The 19,103-nt window shown below is 41.7% G+C and overlaps 2 protein-coding genes across 4 annotated transcripts; one reads left to right on the forward strand and one right to left on the reverse strand.

Annotated features, from left to right (window-relative positions):
- The first annotated feature begins 885 nt into the window (after positions 1 to 885).
- Positions 886 to 10,920, forward strand: TRIM68 (tripartite motif containing 68). Of its 3 annotated transcripts, none has more exons than XM_006140903.3 (7): positions 886 to 959; positions 3,846 to 4,289; positions 7,341 to 7,436; positions 8,443 to 8,703; positions 9,123 to 9,145; positions 9,708 to 9,808; positions 10,005 to 10,920. In XM_006140903.3, exons 2-7 carry the CDS (start codon positions 3,864 to 3,866, stop codon positions 10,553 to 10,555), a joined length of 1,458 nt encoding a protein of 485 aa, XP_006140965.1. In that variant the 5' UTR covers positions 886 to 959; positions 3,846 to 3,863; the 3' UTR covers positions 10,556 to 10,920. The 3 variants fall into 3 exon arrangements, with proteins under 3 accessions (XP_006140965.1, XP_027629698.1, XP_006140966.1); XM_006140904.3 differs by lacking the exon at positions 886 to 959 and adding an exon at positions 986 to 1,177; XM_027773897.1 differs by lacking the exon at positions 7,341 to 7,436.
- A 5,859-nt stretch (positions 10,921 to 16,779) lies between these two features.
- LOC102482568 (olfactory receptor 52I2) lies at positions 16,780 to 17,902 on the reverse strand. Its single transcript, XM_006140905.3, has one exon. The coding sequence runs from the start codon at positions 17,885 to 17,887 to the stop codon at positions 16,913 to 16,915; it is 975 nt and encodes a 324-aa protein (XP_006140967.1). The 5' UTR covers positions 17,888 to 17,902; the 3' UTR covers positions 16,780 to 16,912.
- Between the last annotated feature and the right edge of the window lie 1,201 nt (positions 17,903 to 19,103).

Here is a 19,103-nt window from a genome sequence, read left to right on the forward strand (position 1 = left end):
GAATTTCAACCATGGCCTCAGCTCTGACACTGGTGTGAGTATTAAGAGCGTCAGTCCTAACAATGATGATATCATTTGAAAATGGGCTTCAACTGAATGATTTCCTGGTTATTTTCCATGAGGACAGGATGTGTCTTCACTTGTTCAGTAAAGATCAAAGCATCAGGATAAGGGGAAGTCACCATAAGAACAAAGAAAAACACTGTCTTAATTCATTGTTTGTGTGTTCGCATGTGCCTATGAGGGAGGGGGTCCAGCTGTTAAAAAAAAAAAAGTTAGTGATAATTTTTTACCAGGAATTCCACTTCATTGTTCACAGTATGTGCTTCTAACTCCAGAAGTGAATTGTAGGAATAGTAATGAGAAACTGCCCACTGAAGTACTGAAGGATAAGAATTTTCCAGGAAAACTCAGGAAGGTTTTTAAATGAGAACCTAGTACCTGCAGCCCAGAGTCATGAGAGGGCACATATGTGGCAGGAACTGCAAAGTCCAAAGCATATGAGTGCTCAGCCCTGTGCTATACTAAATCACAGAACCAGATCAGCCTGATTTCACAAGATACTGAATTTAACGTGGAGAATGAACAACCATTAGGGCCTCTTTTAATGCTAGGGCTTGAGCTGCCTCATTGCTGAACTTCCATCCTTCCCCCTGCCTTGGTACTAACTTCTGAGCTCTTGTGCTATTTAAAAGAACCTGAGTGCAGGGAAGGGCCAGGAAAAAAAACGAGGAAGCAGAGAAATACATTGCCACGCCTAGAGGCGCGGAGCCCTGGCGCCCTCTCCCGATTGGCTAGAGTTACCAGATCTCTGTCTATGATTGGCTGCTCCGGGCCTTGCCTGCTGCTCATTGGCTCCGGTACTGTGACCCCGGCCCGAGTCCTGCGGGAGACGCCTGGGAGTTGTGTCTGGGCCTTCTCCGGCTTTGGGCTCCAGGCGGTGGGCGCGGGCAGGGCTGGTAAGTGCTGAGCTGGCGGGACGCTACGGACCCTGGGCCGCTACGGACCCAGGCGCCTCCACCGGTATTATAGTTTCCGCCACGAAGCGCTAGTCCAGGTGGAGGAGGGAGGTGCGTTAGACAGCCCTGCTTCTGCTGAAGTCAGAGGTCCCGCAAACTAACCCTACCGGACCCTGTCCTGCCCGCTGCTCTGGGACGGCCCAGCGCCCTGCTGCCAGGTGATTACCTTCCCTGGCTGCTCCGAACCCCACAGGTTCCTGGCACCCCAACTCTGCCTCCCGTTTAGGGCCTGCCCTTTAGAGTCTGTTCCTGCTCCTCCCCCTTCCCTCCAGTGTCTTCTACACTGGCCCCTATCCCGCTAAAGACCTTGTTCAAGCAACTCCCTAGTTATTTGCTTTCTCAAAGTAATTTATGTATAATAATTATAATAAAAACATTAAGCAGGTCTTCTAGTGAAGAACAGTAGTTACTTGTCGCCAAAGCCTCTCCTCAGAGTCCACTTTTTAACTTTTCCATGTTTAGACCTTTGAGTGACCAAAAATCAAGATAATATGTTTCTGCTATGTTTCTTGATTTATCATTTTGTTATTTTTTGCCTCACTTTCTTCCTGCTGCCATCTAAATTTTCTATTGCATTTTGGTTCCTTTTTTTGCCTCACTTTCCTACTGTTGCCATCTAAATTTTCTATTGCATTTTGGTTCTGTTGATCTTTGTAGCTCTAGATAGTACAAACCTCTGTTGTTTTGTCAACTTTAGGCAGTAACTTGCACCCCACTGACTTATGGTGCCCCCACTTAGGAGGATATTGACACTTCTTCCACTTTGGGCCACGAGCAGCTGGACCTCAACATTTACATTTCATTCTAATGTATTTAATGCATATTTGAGGCACTGTTCTTTTCATTGGGATAGTAAGGCAAGGTCCCTCTCCACATGAAACTTTTGAAGATGACTGACAAATACATGGCAAGTGCTGTCAAGACCAGGAGTTTGCTAACCTCATTTCCACCTTGGGAGAACAGCAGGACCCCAAGTGGGAATGAATAAATGGTCATAGGATCTGCCACAAAGTGTCAAAGATCATCGTCTTTGTTTGGACTGGCCACCGGTTATGTTTTAAGGATGAAGGGAGAGAACTTTCTGTTGGGGAGCCAGGATAGGCTCTTGTGGGATCCAGTATCCTAAAACCTACTTTGATAGTAATGATGGGAGAAGGAAAAGTAGGAGGCACAGAGTCCAGTGATGAGGTATGACTTGCCAGTGGCCAATGACAGAGCCCTATAAGATTTTCTGCTCTGTTCCTTCTAGAGAGCCCTCCTTGATACCCCTAAACCGTAGTGGTCTCTCTGTTTGCTCTTGAATTTGTATTATACCTCAAAGCTAGAGAGATTAAGTAATTTGCCCAAAAGGGAATGGCCAAGCCCCATACCAAACATCTAGAAAATAATAATGGTTTCTACTTAGGGTTGTGAAATAAACCACAGTAATCCATGTAACATGCTCAGAACTGCATGAGGTGTAAGTGCTCAAGGAGTGCATGCTGTCATTAATGTATGAAATGTTTTAATTACCTAACAATTTATGAAAACATTTAGGTTTAGGAACTATTTCCTGTGACTAGTTAGTTTTTTCATTCAGCAAATATTTATATAGCAAACTCTGCATGACAAACACTGTGAGGTGTAAAGGATACACAGAGACTAAGACCAACCTAACCTTTCCCTTTACAGTCTCTAGCTGGTAACACTGACTTGCAAAGTTAGCGAATAAATATGACAATGCAGACAAGAGTTTGCCATTGCTCATTCGAGTCCATACCCATATGTGGTTTTACCAGAAATCCCAGGTTTCTTGCTGGTATATCACTTTACCAATACAGATTTCATTATCAAATGGCCTTTGTTTTTATCTTCCAAGGAATGTTATTTCATCTCTGCTTCTAACATTTCATTGAAGGCTAAGGAGAATGCCTTGGCATCTTGGTGAATAATAAGTAATAATTATGTTAACTGAAGGACCAGCAGATGGCATAATGGTTACATCATTGGACTCCCATATGGTTGACTGCAGCTCAAGTCCCAGACCCACCAGCTGGAAACTCAAACCGGGTGTGTGTGCATGCATGCCCAAAATCCCAAGAGGAGAATGGAAGAGAAGAGATTGCAGCATGGCCATCCCCCTAAGGAGGATGATTTCTAATTTTCTGTCTCTCTACCCCTGTCTGTCTCTCTGGCAAGCGCATCATCCTATAGTAAAAAAATCTCTCTTTAAAAAAAAAAAAAAGTATGTTAGCTGAAAAAATGCCAGGGGTTTACAGGGAATGGGGAAGGAACTGCTGTTTTCCTTGCACTTCACATTTAGTGTGCCACTTGAGAAAACAACTTGAGCATATAGGCAATGGACTTCTGGCATATTGCTTTTCTGCACCTTAAAGTATATAAATGTACATATAAACATACCAGAGAAAAAGGCTAGAGGTATTTTTGGCCTTTGGGTCACAGAAGCATCCCGTTTTATGTGACCTTACCCAAGTTCAAGAGAAACAGTGTTGATCTGTAGAGCATGATTGCAGTAGGAGTGGTCTGAAAGAGCAAATCCAGAGGAAACTCCAAGACGGCCAGATGAATGAAAACAGTTTCCAACATCCATTTGCCTAGCCATCTTCAGATGTCCTTTCCATGGTGTGACTCATGTGAACTTTTCAGTTGGGAAAGCCATTGCTTATTAAACAAGATCAATAAGGGATCCAAAGAAGCATTTTTTAGTCACTAATTATCCTTTAGACAGAGCCCTCTGTTTTGTTACCTTTTGCTCTTATTTTTCTTTTTCTTTATGTTTTTTTTCAGCTTTCACTGCCTCTCTCTGATTTTATTTGTGTTCTGCAGAGGGTGTGAGAAGAAACCATGGATCCTGCAGCCTTGGTAGAGGCTGTTGTGGAAGAAGTGGCCTGTCCCATCTGCATGGCCTTCCTGAGGGAGCCTGTAAGCATCGATTGTGGCCACAGCTTCTGCCACAGCTGTCTCTCTGGACTCTGGGAGGCCCCAGGAGAATCCCAGAACTGGAGTCACACCTGTCCCCTTTGTCGAGCCCCTGTCCAGCCAAGGAATCTGCGGCCTAATTGGCAGCTGGCCAGTGTTGTAGAAAAAATCCGTCTGCTAGGGCTGCGTCTAGAAGTGGGGCTGAAGAGTGATGTGTGTGAGCTCCATGGGGAACAGCTAAAGATGTTCTGCAAAGAGGATGCCCTGGTTACATGTGAAGCCTGCAGTCGGTCCCCAGAGCATGAGGCCCACAGCATCGTGCCCATGGAAGATGTGGCCTGGGAATACAAGGTAAGAGAGAGAGGCTATCACTCCATTCTTTGGCTACCACTCACTTGGCTGTCTCTACATCAAGACCTTGACTCCCAGCCCCAGAGACTGAGAGCTGATTCTTTTGACTTCTGGCACCAACAGATCCCTGAAACCTGATACAGTGAGCTACACCTTTCCTTGTATGAGGGTACTTCAGAATGTTCACGGAAAAATGGAATTAAAGTACAAGTTTATTTTGATGCAAAAAAAAAAAAAATTAAATCCATCCAGAGTTTTTTCATAATACCCATTTTCCATTAATGTTTTGAAGTCCCCTCATAGTCATGACTTTCTTCTCTCCCATTTCTAGAACCTACCCTAATCCCAATATGACTTAATGCCTAACCTAAAGATGACTCTACTACTGAGAATTTGAGGGAGACCTGTTTGGTTATAGCTGGGGTTCTGGGTGTCTCAGATGAGCTTGGATATCAGACTGTGACATAGCTAGTCAAGTCTGCATGTCACCTACAAACTCCTTCTCACAGTGCCACCGTCATTTGACAGTAGGTAACTTACTTTAACTCCTTCATTTTATAGACAAAACTGAGGATTGAAAAATTTGAGCCCATGATTATTTATTTTTGGACTAGAAGAGACCATGGGTGAGTCACTTGGGATTAAATGAGTTTACCTGATATATGTACATCCTCCTTTTCTTTAGAGAAGTAAGTTAAAGGAAAATGGAAATCTATGGCTCAGGTGTTCTTGTTCTTTGATAAATGTTTTATCCCAAGTTCTTCTGTTTGTGTGTGTGTGTGTTTTTGTTTTTTGGTTTTGGTTTTGGGTTCGGTTTTCCTGGACAAGACATCTCTGATGCACCTGCTACTCCTTTTGTTTTTATGGCTAACCCTCATTGGCTCCCAGCTTCCAGGACTTTCCTTGCCCTTTCCTCAGATCTCCACATATCTACCACTGCTGTTACCCAATTATCCTGTGATCCATTCCAGGTTTTAACTCTCTTTCTTGGAGTTGAGATTAGAAGGTAAGAGTGTAACATGTTGGACTGGCCCTGTGGCCCAGTAGTTAAGGGAAGCGGATCTCACATGGCTTACTGCTATTTAAATCCCAGCCCCAGTGGCTTGAAACATATGCCAGATGTATATGTGTGTGCCCAAAGTCACGATGGTATGCAGAAATGGAGAAGGGATTGTGGCATGACCACACCATTTTTGGGGTGGTTTTTTTCATCATTCTCTACTTCTGTCTCTGTCTGGCATATGCCCTCTGGCAATCAAAAAAAAAGTATAACATGTTTTCATTCATATATGGAAACTAAATAATTTATGCTCATGTAAGTAAAGAATGGAATAATGGCTACTAGATACTAGGAAAGTAGGCAAGAGGGAGCAATAGATGTTGGTTAGCTGGTGCAAAATCACAGGGAAGAGGAATAAGTTCTGGGGTAATAACATATATCAGAATAGCTAAAAAAAAGGATTTGAATGTTCACAACACAAAGCAATGATAAATTTTTGTGATGGTGACTATACTACTTATCTTGGTCATTATATTTGTATACTGAAAAATCATACTATACCCATAAATATATAAAATAAAGGGCCGAAAAAAATAATTTTTTTTAAAAAGAAAAAGAGAACATAGGCATGTAAAACTAATTTCCCAAATTAGTTTTTTCTTCAGAGGGGAGAATTTTTGAACCGTTAAATGTAATTAGTATACTCACTTTATATTTTAAAAAGTATTAGAATAGGGAAGGGTTATAGCAGAAAGATTAAGAGCTTGGTACCAGCCCAGCCATTTACTAGCTGTACTGGCTAAATAACTTTGGATTGGCACTCTCTAAGCCTCATTTTCTTATCTATAAAATGAGGATAACCCCACTCTCAAGGAATTGTGATTGTTAAATACATGTTTAGTGAGTAAGCCATGTCTTGTACTTAGTAATGTTTACTGTTAGCAAAATTAAAAGTGCCAAGTGGGTCAGCTGGTGACACAATAGTTAAGGCAGTTGAATTCCACATGACTGGCTTGCAGTTCAAGTCCCAGATGTGGTGACTTGAGAAACACTCTGGGTGTATTGTATAAATATCCAAAATCCTGAAAGGAGAGAAGAAGGATTGCAGCATAACTATGTCCCATAGGAGGGATGAGGGGGAGGTGCTTTCTCACTTCCCTCCTCTCTCTCTCTCTCTCTCTCTCTCTCTCTCTCTCTGTCCCTCTCCAGTAAGCACACATGCTCAAAATTTAAAAAAAAAAAAATTTAAATGTTATCTGAATAGTTCATGCTTTCCAGGAGAAATCTCTTGCATTACTATCCTAGAACAGTGCTTCATTCTTTTAATGTATGTATGGACCACCCAGGGACCTTGTGAAATTCAGAATTTCATTGAAATTTGGGGTGAGGCCTGAAGTCTATATTCCTTTTTTTTTTTTTTTTTTTTTTTTCTAATTTACTAGGGAGAGATGAGCAAACACTACCACCCACCTTTGAGAGGAGATGGCCACACCACAATCCCTTCCCCTGCATTCTCCTCTTGGGATTTTGGGTACATACACATACACGCTCAGAATACTTTTCAGCCCTCCACGTTCAGGACTCAGACTATGCAGTCAACCATGTGGGGCCCAGCTGTCTTAACCACCATATCACCAGCTGGCCAGAGAGTCAACATTCTAACAGACTTTCAAATGATGCTGATGCTGCTGACTCCTTTAGACCACGGTTCGAAAAGGATTCTGGCAGACCATAGGATAAGGGGAGATAGATAAGAGGAGAAGAGTAGGGATAAGAATGGCTGGTTTTCTAGAAAGGTTGAAAATGGACCTTTCCTTCAACTTTACAGACACTTGAGGCTATAGGAGTCGAAATGACCTTCAACTCATAGAGACATTTTCATTGGATGTGCTCTGAGCAGTCTGCCCACCCTGTAGCATTCTCTTTCCTCCCAGCACTTATTCGGGTCCATTGCCTGAAAGACACTAGTTTTCCCATCACCTACATTGCTGAGAAGTCTTGTCAATGCCCAGGCTGCCTAAGGTGGCCTCATGAATTTTTATCTCTTGCAGTGGAAACTCCACGAGGCTCTGGAACATCTGGGGAAAGAACAAGAAGAGGCCTTGAAACTGGAAGTTGTCGAGAGGAAGCGAACTGCTAACTGGAAGGCAGGTTGCCACCTGGGGAAAGGAGTTAGTGTTGTATTTGTGTTTACTGTAGCTGGCCCATGGCAGCTTCCATATTGCTGAGGCACAGTGTGGAGCTTTGGAGTCTTGGAACCCCAGCCAAGGAATCTGGGGTGTAGTGCCAGCTTCCCCTTTACCAGGAGTATGGCCTTAAGCGGGCCAGGTAACCTTTAAATTTCAGTTTCTTTGTTGTGATAAAGGAACAACCTCTATTCTTATGTCCTCATAGATAAGAAAGGAAAATTGTGTGATTCACATATATACTAGTTTACAGGGGTGTGACTTGTATAATGCATAGTAAAGTGTAGCTTCTATTTCACTTTCTCCAGTTGGAGCGTATTTGCCAAGGGTTCAGTTATTAAAATATTACAAAATCAGGGACCAGCAGGTGGCATGGTGGCTAAGTGCACTGGACTCCCTCACTTTCTCTCTCTCTCTCTCTCTCTCTCTCTCTGGTCAAATTAAAATAATATGATGATGAATAAAATGAAATAAAATAATTCCTAAAAAATATTACAAAATCACCTCTGAAATAAATTTGAGGTTGATGACTACCAAACTATTAGAACTTTGATCAACAGAAGGAAACATTGAACAGATCTAAACAAATCTAAACATTGAACTTATTCGATACCAACAAGAAGAAAAATCAACTAGCATTGGAGCTGCACTGCCTTCGAGGCTTAAGTGGGGCACATCTGGTAGTTATTCTGAAGGTAGAAGATGGTCTAGAACATAGATTACCAGCATAATCTCCTGGAGCATACTAGGCTTAATAAGAGTGGTAACAGGGACTCAAAAACATGCAGCAGGGCTATGGCAACAGACAGATAGGAAAAATAGCATCCTTATCTTTGCCTCTACAGTATCTGGCATGTGTTTGGTACCCAAACATTCCAGAGTAGGTGTGTGTGCCTATTCCAGAGTCCTCAATCCTGTGACCCTCACACTAAAACTAGAAGTGCTGATTTCCATCTTGACTCTGCAGATACAAGTGGAAACCCGAAAACAAAGTATCATGTGGGAGTTTGAGAAATATCAACGATTACTAAAGAAAAAACAACCTCCAGGTCGGCAGCTGGAGGTAGAGGCCGCCACGGCTCTGGCCAGCCTAGAACAAGAGGTGGAGGAAACAATGCAGAAACTGAAGTTGAATCATGATCAGCTTATCCAGCAGAGCCGGGTCCTATGGAGAATGATTGAAGAGCTGGAAGAGAGAGCTCAGAGGCCTGTCCGCTGGATGCTGCAGGTGAGTGGTAGGTCTTCCTTAAGATTGAATTGGAACTGAAGATAGATGGAACTCCAGGAGAGAGGATTAGGTAGTCTTCCAGGGGGCCATTAGCACTCTGCCAGAGTCATAGAGGCCATGCACCCCAGCTAATACCTGGTATTCTCCTGCCCTGCCTAGTTGGATGGGTAGGTAGCCTGACCTGTTGCAGCATCCTAGGTGGAGCAGCACCAGGCAACTCCAACTTCATCCCGTTCCCTTCTCTGTCTCAAGAGATTGTCCAGCTACACCCCCACCTGTGCTGTTGCTATTCCCTATGCTTCTCCCCAGCCTTGGTGTCTGTCTCCCTTGCTGTACAGAAACTCCCTCCCAGATTCACTATCTGCCTCTTCTCCCCAAAGAGTGGCATGTGCTAATATTCTGTGCCTTTTCTCTTACAGGGTATTCAGGAAGTCATAAACAGGTATGTTCTCATCCCTAGAGCCTATAGGTAGCACTATGAGAGACAGTGGGTCCTGGCCAGAGCCAGAAATGAGGAAGAAACATAAACTCATACATAGATGCGGGTACTGACCCACAGTCTCCTCCTTCTGATACTGAATTAGCCAATGAAATTTTTTCAGTCTTCCCTTTTTTTCTTTTTCGTGTTTAATCAAATTTATTTCAGGTATTACCAATAAGAACTTCAGGTAAAGTTTAAAAATACATGGTTTTAAGTAGGTTGCCTAGAGAAAGAAAAGACTGGCTGAAAGCTCTGAGCTCTGAGTATCAGCCTTTCTCCTTTGTGGCATCCTTCCTACCCTCCCACATCTAGATGTCAGAGACACATCTAACCCTTCCCACAGCGTGGGGATGTGAACATTCTTATCTCCATGCCACAGTCTAAGGCTCAGCACATCTCTACTTTGCTAGGGAGGGGTGCCTCGCTGCTATATCCCCAGCCAAGCCCCCCTTCCCTGTTCTGAGAGAAGACATGTGTGGCAGAGCCAGGGCTCCTGGCCCAATGACTCACCCTCCTCTACCAGGGGCAAGTCTTGGAGCCTACAACAGCCAGAACCAGTCTCCTTGGAGCTGAAGACAGATTGCCGTGTGCTGGGACTAAGAGAGACCCTGAAGATGTATGCAGGTATTGGATGCTGGGGAGACTGTGACAGGCTGTGGGAGGGACCTGTCCAGAAAGATGCAATGGCTCAATGCCTTCTGAGTGCCTTATCTAGCCCACCCCACCCACCCATCATTGTGAAAGCTATGGCCATATTTATCAGAGACCGACCGTACCCTTGCACTATATCCGTGTTATCAACCATGATCTTTTTCCCTAGCTGATGTGCGCCTGGATCCAGATACAGCCTACTCCCGCCTCATTGTGTCTGAGGACAGAAAATGTGTGCATTATGGAGACACCAAGCAGAAACTGCCAGACAATCCAGAGAGATTTTATCGCTATAATATTGTCCTGGGCAGCCAATGCATCTCCTCAGGCCGACACTACTGGGAGGTGGAGGTGGGAGACAGGTCTGAGTGGGGCCTGGGAGTGTGTAAGGAAGACGTAGATAGGAAAGAGGTAGTCTACTTATCCCCCCACTATGGCTTCTGGGTGATAAGGCTGAGGAATGGAAGCGAGTACCAGGCAGGCACCGACGAATACTCTCTCCTGTCTTTGTCAGTCCCTCCACGTCGGGTGGGGGTCTTCTTAGATTATGAGGCCCATGATATCTCATTCTACAATGTGACTGATGGTGGCTCCCACATTTTTACTTTCCCACGCTATCCCTTCCCCAGGCCCCTTCTGCCCTATTTCAGTCCTTGCTACAGCATTGGGGCCAACAACACTGCCCCTCTGACCATCTGCTCCCTGGATGAGGGGGAGTAAATGAGCAATCAGCCTAGCCAGAGGCCTCTGAATGTGACCTGGTCTACAGTGGTCTTAGAGGTTCCTCCCACCGACAAGTGTCCCTTTGAACAGAGCTGAGCCTGGAATCCAGGAATTCTGCCTGACCCAGTGGTCTCTTGCTACTAAGTCAAAGTCTGTCACTAAACTGCTCACATAAAAAAAACAGAGGTTTAGACAAGTGCACGTGGCTCCTATGAGAGAGAGATGTCAGGACTACCTGACCACCCACCGCCATCCCCTCTTAGAGCATGAACTGGGCAGATCACTGTCTCTCACCCCTCAGAGGGGGATGGCCATGCCACAGTCCCTTCTCCTCCGTTCTCCTCTCGGGATCCTAGGCACGCACGCACACATGCCCGGCGTGAGTTTTAAGCCACCGGGTCCAGGATGCGAACCACGGTCGACTACATGGGAGTCCAGCAACATAGCCATTACGCTAACTGCTGGTTCCCATAGACTCTTATCTCTTACCACTAACAAAAATCAACTCAAGATTGATTGAGGATCTAACATAAAACCTCAAACTATAAAGATACTAGTGGAAAACACAGGAAAAACTCTTGAAGATTTTGACCACACAAAGACTTCTTAAAGAAGATCTCCAAAGTGCAAGCAATAGTTCCAAAAATAGACAAATGAGACTATATTAGGCTGAAAGACTTCTGCACAGCAAAATAAACAATTAGTGAGAAGATAACCCTCAGAATGGGAGAATATATTTGAAAACTATACCTGATATAAGGGATTGATAACTAGAATATACAAGGAACTTAAGCTTTAGCTTAGCCACAGAAAAGTAAGTAATCCAATAAAAATATGGGGAAATGAGCTTAACAGACAATTCTCCAAAGACACAAATGGCCAAAAAGCATATGAAAACATGCTTGATATCTCTTACCATAAGGAAGACGCAAATCAAACTACAATGAGACACCACTTAACCTTTGAAAAAATGGCTAAAATTAAAAAAATAAATGATAAGTGCTGGCAAGGCTGTGGTGAAAAGGGAACTCTCTTACAAAGTTGGTGGGAATGCAAATTTGTACAACCACTGTGGAAAACAATATGGAGATTCCTCAGAAACTTAAAATAGAACTACCATATGACCCAGTAATTCCACTCTTAGGTATTTACCCAAAGGATAGTGAAACCCTCAGTCAGAAAAAACACTTGCTCACCCATGTTTATTGCAGCATTATTTACCATTGCTAGGGCGTAGAATCAATTAAAATGTCCAAAAATAGATGATTGGATTGAAAAAATGTGGAAAATGTACTCTATGGAATACTACTCATCCATAAAAAACAATGAGACCCTGACAGTTGATACAAAGTGGACTAGTTAATACTAAGTGTGAAGCAAACCAGAGTATGAAACACAGATTTTGTATGTCCCCAATTAATATATATTGAATGTCTGCACTATATAGCAGAAACTGAAAGTTTGGAAGGTATAATCATAGGGAGGGCAACTGTAGATATCAGACATAGTAAGGATAGAGGTAGCACGGGGTGGGTAATTTCTTCTACTGTGACTTTCACAAGTGGCTTGGAAGGGGAGAAGGCAGGTAGCCACACTGAGAGTAGCTGCTTCCTGTAATGCCTAGGGCTGCATCTCCACATGGTGTGATCATTCAACATGAGACAGTGACAAGCTTTGCCCAACCTTGTTTTCCTAGCAAAGAAAATGAAGGATGCGATACCTCAGCCTTTGCAGGACAGGTTGCTAAAATGGTAAAATGCTTGGGTCCTGCACAAGTAAGAGACAGAAGGGCAAATCCTTGGGTTCTAAACACTCCCCACAGGAAACCCAGTCTCCTTTTTTCAAGCAAGATTGGTTGTAATCTCTTAAAATTTAAGCACTTAGTCAACTGGGCATCCCAGGCACAATTCAATGAGTACATGTCAATTTTCATAGTAGGGCAGGGGGTATAATTGAATATGTTGTGAGAAGCACGGGGCTCCCTGTTTCAAGGTAGCCATGGCAATAAACCAATACACTAAGAAGTATGTGCTTCAGGAAATATTTGAGTACAAACAGTGAGTGCCAGCTAATTTCAGTGATACAGATAAGACAATCCTATCCATAGAATACTGGGAAGAAATTTATGTTTGGGGTTCAGGTTGGACTATACCTTTGTCGCTTAAATCAGTTTCTAATATGTACCTAATATTATTTTATTTAATAGACATAGTCAATTCTTCTGATTGCTTATGGAGAATGAATAGTGTAACTTTTCAATACAGAAATCATATCAAATATATTTAATCACCTTTTGAACTTTTGTTCTCATACTTGGGGTTAGCAAGAGGTCGAGTTTCATTTTATAGTTCTTGAGACCACAGTGCCTCATAATCAGATTTTAAAGAGGTTGATTCCTACTCTTCTGATATTTTGAAACAAAATACAATCACTCAGTAGGTAAACAAGTTCAATATTAGCAGAAGGTATAGATGCTAACTTATTAAGCAAAGGGCCATTTAAAAGAGTTATGTGTGTACTGGTTTATACAGGGCTACAGTTTGAGTAATACCTAGAATTGCACCTAAAAATTCTGGAATTAGAAATATATTGGAGGCAGCCTTGTAGAACAACTGTGAAGTGCTGTGCATCAAAGCCAGATCTATGGATGATGGTGATTTGAATACCAGCTCAAGCAGCTTGAAAAACATGTTGGGCATGTGTGCAAGTATGTCCAAAATCCTGACAAGATGGATAAAGGGAGGAGAAAGGATCATGGTGTGTCCATGTCTCACTCCTTCTCTATTACTGGTGAGAGTACACATCCACTGAGAGAAAAAAATAGAAAAAGAAACAAATGTAGTAGGTATATTCTTTAAGAATATACAATATGGTCAATCTGAGGTGTGTCCTGCCTTGTTCAGGGACCAAGGCAACTAAATCTCTGCTCAAAAGACTGCAGAGTGAGCAGCAGGGAAAAGTATACTACAGAGAGCATGGCTCATCTCCTCCTACATGTCTCTGAACTCTCAGTTGAAACCCCACAGCTCAGCCCAGGTGTAGCTATTCCCTAGAAACTATGAAGCCTTTGTTATATCCAGTTCCAAAGTCAAAAGTGCAGGTTACTTGGTGAACATCAGGGAAACAAAACTGCAGAGAAATCGAAAATCACCTCCCACACACCTCTTAACACTTAGAATTAACTCTGAGAACTTAGGAAGAAATGTATAATCCATCAGATGACCAGAAACCACCACAGAGGCACAAGAGATATGAGAAACTGAGAAAATATCTCTCCCCCAAGGGAAAGAACAACACTACATCATTCACAGACAGTACAATAGAACTCATGGAAATGTCCAATAAAGAATTCAGAATATTCATAGTGAAGAAACTAAACAAGATGCAAGAGATGAGAGACAATGAACTCCAGAAGGTGGAGGAGAAAAGATACAATGAGTTCCAGTATGTGAGGAAGTTCTTTCATAATTTGAAAGAAAAAATACATGCCATAAAATAGAATCAAATGGAGCTGTTAGAGATGAAGACTATTAACACACAAAATCAAACCTCCCTCGAAAGTATTAAAAGCAAATTAGATCATGCAGAAGATTGAATCTCGGGATGCTGAAGACAAAATTTCTGACTTAGAAAAAAATTACCAAAAAGATTGATAAAATAACTTTAAAAAAATGAGCATAACACACAAGAAATACTAGCTACCATTAAGCACCCAAACATCCAGATAATCAGTATCCCAGATGGTGAAATGGTTTTTTTGCTTATTTGGTTTTTTTGTTTTGTTTTTGTTTTTTTGTTGTTTTTTGTTTTGTTTTGTTTGTTTTTCTTTTTCTTTTTTTTTGTTTTTTTTTTACTGAAACATAAACTTTTCTCCCTTCCTGATCCCTCTGGAATTGTGAGTATACTTACTTTGTGGCAGAAGGGTTAATTGAATAAATTCAATAATACCTTTTGCCTTGCATCAGAAATTGGAATTATTCATTATTGCCAGGGCTTTGACTAGAATGTCATATGTAAAGATATGACCAGAAAACCATGGAGCTACAGTAGATCTCAAGAAAGCCAACAGGAGCTCTTGGAAAGATTGACTGGCACCATAAACAGTTCTGCCTGGCAAAGAGGATTAGAGAAGCCATATAATAGGATTTGTACCATAAAATAACCTGGACTTTTCCAGTATTGTAATCAGTAGAGATTGCAAAAGAGCAGCCACAACCAGAGGATTACCTTGAAGAAGACTTTGAAAAAAGAAAAAGAGACTGATCTTTGCCTAGCAGATGGTAAACCACAGAATACTTGGTAGGCAGAACCGAGTTGGGAAGGTTCATGTGTGAATTGTGTGCAGGATGTTTCCTTCTCAACAGTTTGAGTAGATGGCATGTAAATATTTTCTCAAAAATATTTAAAACCATATTGTCCCTATTGTTATAGAGTCACAAACAAAATTATAACAAATATTTTGAAAGTTATTAAAATTTAGTTTTTTGGAATTTTTGAAAGTTGTTTATTCAATGTCAAGAACTATGGAATATGAAAAAAAAAATTTGACCTGTAAAGTAAATGTTTATAGGAAAATGTAAAAAAATATACTTAAAAAAGTTTAAAGAATATGAAAAAGTAATATATAAATAAATAATGTTTTAAAAAAAGAACATACACTATGTTTGGTGATGTGATATGTCCTTTCCACTCATTGTTTCACTTAGTCATCAATACCCTTTATTAATTAACATTGTTTCCCCTATAATTAGAAAATATTAAGATTCAGCTATAATACCTAGCTATCAACATAGCTCTCCTTACATATCAAATTTTAATGCTATTAGGAAAATAGCTTTTTACTAAGATTTTTAAATGCACCAGGACTCAAATATATGCATCTCTTACATATGAGACTTTTTCTTTTCACATACACCAACTACTCATTTTAAGATTTTCCAAAAATGAAAAATAAAAACAAAGTGTACAAGTATCCAGTGACCTGAAAAAGAGTAGTGACATTTTATTTTCTGGATCTGCATCACTTTCTATTAATCTTAACCTTTACTTCAAAGACCATACTTTTTATTTTTGAGAGGTTTTTGCTACAGGGCATGCATGCTCGCCAGAGAGACGAGAGACAGAAAGCAAGAAATCACCCCCGGGGGGAATGGCCATGCCGCAATCCCTTCTCCTCCATTCTCGTCTCGGGATCTTGGGCATGCACACACATGCGCTCAGCATAAGTTTAAGCCACCGGGTCCAGAACTTGAACTGCCGTCGACTAAATGGGAGTTCAGTGATATAACCATTATGATAACTGCTGTTCCCCCAAGACTACACTTTTGAAGAGGTTCCTATGCAAAGTAAAGCCTGTGCTATATGTGATACCTCTTGTCTCTGCCTTAAGGTTGAGTTACACAGAGCAAGATTAGTAAACGAAAAGAAAGCCATCCAAATCAAACTAATATTGACTTAGCTTCTGCACTTACAGACAGAAAGCTGGTAATTAGTACACTGACTCCAACTAGCTTAATAACAGGGGATACATTGAAAGCATATAAAGCTATCACACAGAACTTAGTAACGTACCTTGGTAGCCTAAGTCAATTGGAACCAGAGATTCACTGTCTTCATCCCATCTCACCAATTGGCTTCTCCTGCTGTGGACTGGTTTCTATTTTTAAGTTCATGTGTTGGGTTAAAATCCATTTTGGCTGGAAAAGTACTCTGGTCTAGGTGTGAGCACCTGACTCAAGTGGAATGAATTCATCAATGGGACAGGAGATGGGGTTGTGTTTTGAGTTCTTCCATATATTTACATGAGAAGAGAAACAATTCTGAGAAAATCAGCCCAGTGTGTGGTTTGAGGATAAAAGTACCAACTTTTTTTTTTTTTTAAAAGGACTAAGTGGAAATTAGGAAGGCGTAATCCCAAGTGTATATTTTTTCTCCAAGATTATCTCTGACTCAGATACTAGTTGATTGAAACCATTAATAATATAGTCAAAATTATAATTACTTCATCTGTATTCTTGTTAGAAATTGAAACATTATGCCAGAATATCCTTTATAGCTTCATCTTTTTTAAGAATCATTTTATTTTCTTTCTTTATTATTATTTTATTTTCTACAGGGCACATGCAGTCACCAGAGAGACAGAGAGAGAGAGAGAGAGAAAGTGAGAAAGCAAACTTCCAGGTCCAGTACTCAAACCACAGTTGGCTATGTGGGAGTCCAGTGCCGTAACCACTACACCACCTGCTGGCCCCTATAGCCTCATCTTTAAAATCCTATAGCACCTCTAACAAATGCAGTTTCAAGGCATCTGTGAAGGTGGTATAAATGATCAATCTTTGAACACACATTTTGTGTTTATGAACCCCCATTAGAGTGCTCAAAAAGGCAGCGCATGAGCAAACTCCATGTTCTCTCCCGCATTTGTTTTGTCCTCATGCCATAGATGATGGGATTGAAGGTAGGTGGGATGATCAAGTACAAATCAGCTAACAGAACTTGGGTGTGCAAAGACACCATATCCTGCCCTTGCCAAGCTATATAGATGGATACCATCCCAGGTAGGTAGTACAGTGCCATAACAGCTACATGAGAGCCACAAGTGCTTAATGCTTTCACCTGAGCACTCTTTGAGGAAAGACCAAACACTGCCCTGAGAATCAGGACATAGGAGGCAGCAATGAAGGCTACATCAGAACCCACAATAATGGAGGAACCAATGAGACTGTAGAGACTGCTGGGCAAGGGGTCAGCACATGCCAACTTGGCCACAGCTATGTGCTCACAGTAGGAATGGAGGACCACATTGGAGCCACAGAAAGGCAGATGGCTCACCATCCAACTCAATGGAGTCATGAATATGACAGCTCTAATGGTGATGATCACATTCAATGCCAGCATCACTTGAAGTGTAAGAATTCTCTTGTAGTGTAGGGGTTTGCAGATGGCTACATAGCGGTCAAAAGCCATGGCCAGTAGTAGCCCTGACTCCACAGCTGTGGCTGAATGAACAAAATACATCTGAGTGAAACAACCATGAAAGCTGATGGAGCTGTCTCTGGAACAGAAGATGCTCACCATCTTGGGTACCACTGAGGAGGCCATAACAATGTCCACAGCAGCCAGAACACACAGGAAGCAGTACATGGGCTCTTGCAGAGAGGAATCCATCCAAATGATGGTCATGATGAGGGTGTTTCCTAACAGGGCTATGGTATACATGGCACTGAGTGAGATAGCCAGCCAAAGATGTGATGACTGCAAACCTGGGATTCCCACAAGGACAAAAGTGGCAGGAGTTTCTATTGTGTGGTTGTAGGGTGACCCCAGCATTATGGCTGAGAAGCTCTCCTGTTAAAACATAACATAATATAAGTAAAGAATGCAATCCTGTAAGATTTGCCTCCATCTGTGGTGTTAGGAAAACCTGGGTATATTCTCAGCAAACTGACCTGTTCGTATCAGAAAACTATATCTAAGTTACCCTGTTCACATTCCAACATCATCTATATTCTTTGCCTTCCCTTCTTTGTCAGGTGACAAGAATATGGGTTACCTGCTTTGGCCATTTCAGGTGACTCACCTAGGATGGGTGAGTTCTCAGGTAGTTAGGTGCCATTCTTCTGAGCTTCTAGGGAACCTCCCATATTGTCCTCTAAGGAACTATTTTAATTCTAATACTCCACCTATTATCATACTGAATTTGCTCAAGTCTGTGTATCTTCTTCATAGCATTATACCAGATAAGTGATTCCTGATGATAGTACACAAGTCCAGTAAAAGCAAGCATGTGTATTCATTATAGTAATGATGAATGATATATCTGAGAATATTACTTGTCTTTTGGTGCTTCATCACTGATAATAATTGCTGATAAAATAATGAACTTGGACCAGTCAGTGTCATGGTGGTTAAGGCAGAATAATCCTCCATGACTGACTGCAAGGTTCAAGTCCCATACCTATGACTTGAAAAGCACACTGGTCACATGTATACGTGTGCCCAAAACCCAGAGAAGAGAAATAGGAGAACAGGTTGGGAAAAAAATGTACCCCATGGGGAGTGCACTTTTTCTCTCTCTCTTTCTCCCTTCCCCCTCCAGTGAGTGCATGTGCCTTCTAGAAAATTAAAAAATAATGAACTTTGGGCCAGGAGTTGGTGTGGAAGTTAAGGCCTTGGATCTCATGTGGCCAACTCCACAACTTGAGTCCCAGACCTGGCAACTTGAAAATCACTCCAGATGCATGTGCTTGCATGCCCAAAATCCTGAGGATACTGGAAAAGAAGGGATTGCAGTGTGACCATCTCCCCTGGAGAGTGATCTCTCTCTCTCTTCTCTCTCTCCCTCTTGTGAGGGCATGTGCCCTGAAGCAAAACCAAACAAATAAATTAACTTCTTGAGGTCAAACATCATGTTTTATATCCTCTATATAATGCCTTCACAAAACATGTATCCTTGTGGTTGTAGAAATATATTCATGGCTTCATAAAAATAAAGTCATTAGAAAAATGATATTTTTGCCTTTAATGGGAGAATAATACACTATGG

Source organism: Tupaia chinensis, unplaced genomic scaffold (assembly GCF_000334495.1).
Source record: "Tupaia chinensis unplaced genomic scaffold, TupChi_1.0 Scaffold000047_1, whole genome shotgun sequence".
In the NCBI taxonomy this organism is placed as follows: domain Eukaryota; kingdom Metazoa; phylum Chordata; class Mammalia; order Scandentia; family Tupaiidae; genus Tupaia; species Tupaia belangeri.

Bases quoted from the DNA above. Each gene is read 5' to 3' on its own strand.
- LOC102482568 (XM_006140905.3), bottom strand. From the start codon at position 17,887: ATGCTGGGGTCACCCTACAACCACACAATAGAAACTCCTGCCACTTTT.
- TRIM68 (XM_006140903.3), top strand. From the start codon at position 3,864: ATGGATCCTGCAGCCTTGGTAGAGGCTGTTGTGGAAGAAGTGGCCTGT. The intron at 8,704-9,122 runs GTGAGTGGTAGG...TTTCTCTTACAG, and splicing joins CTGTCCGCTGGATGCTGCAG to GGTATTCAGGAAGTCATAAA. The intron at 9,146-9,707 runs GTATGTTCTCAT...CTCCTCTACCAG, and splicing joins ATTCAGGAAGTCATAAACAG to GGGCAAGTCTTGGAGCCTAC.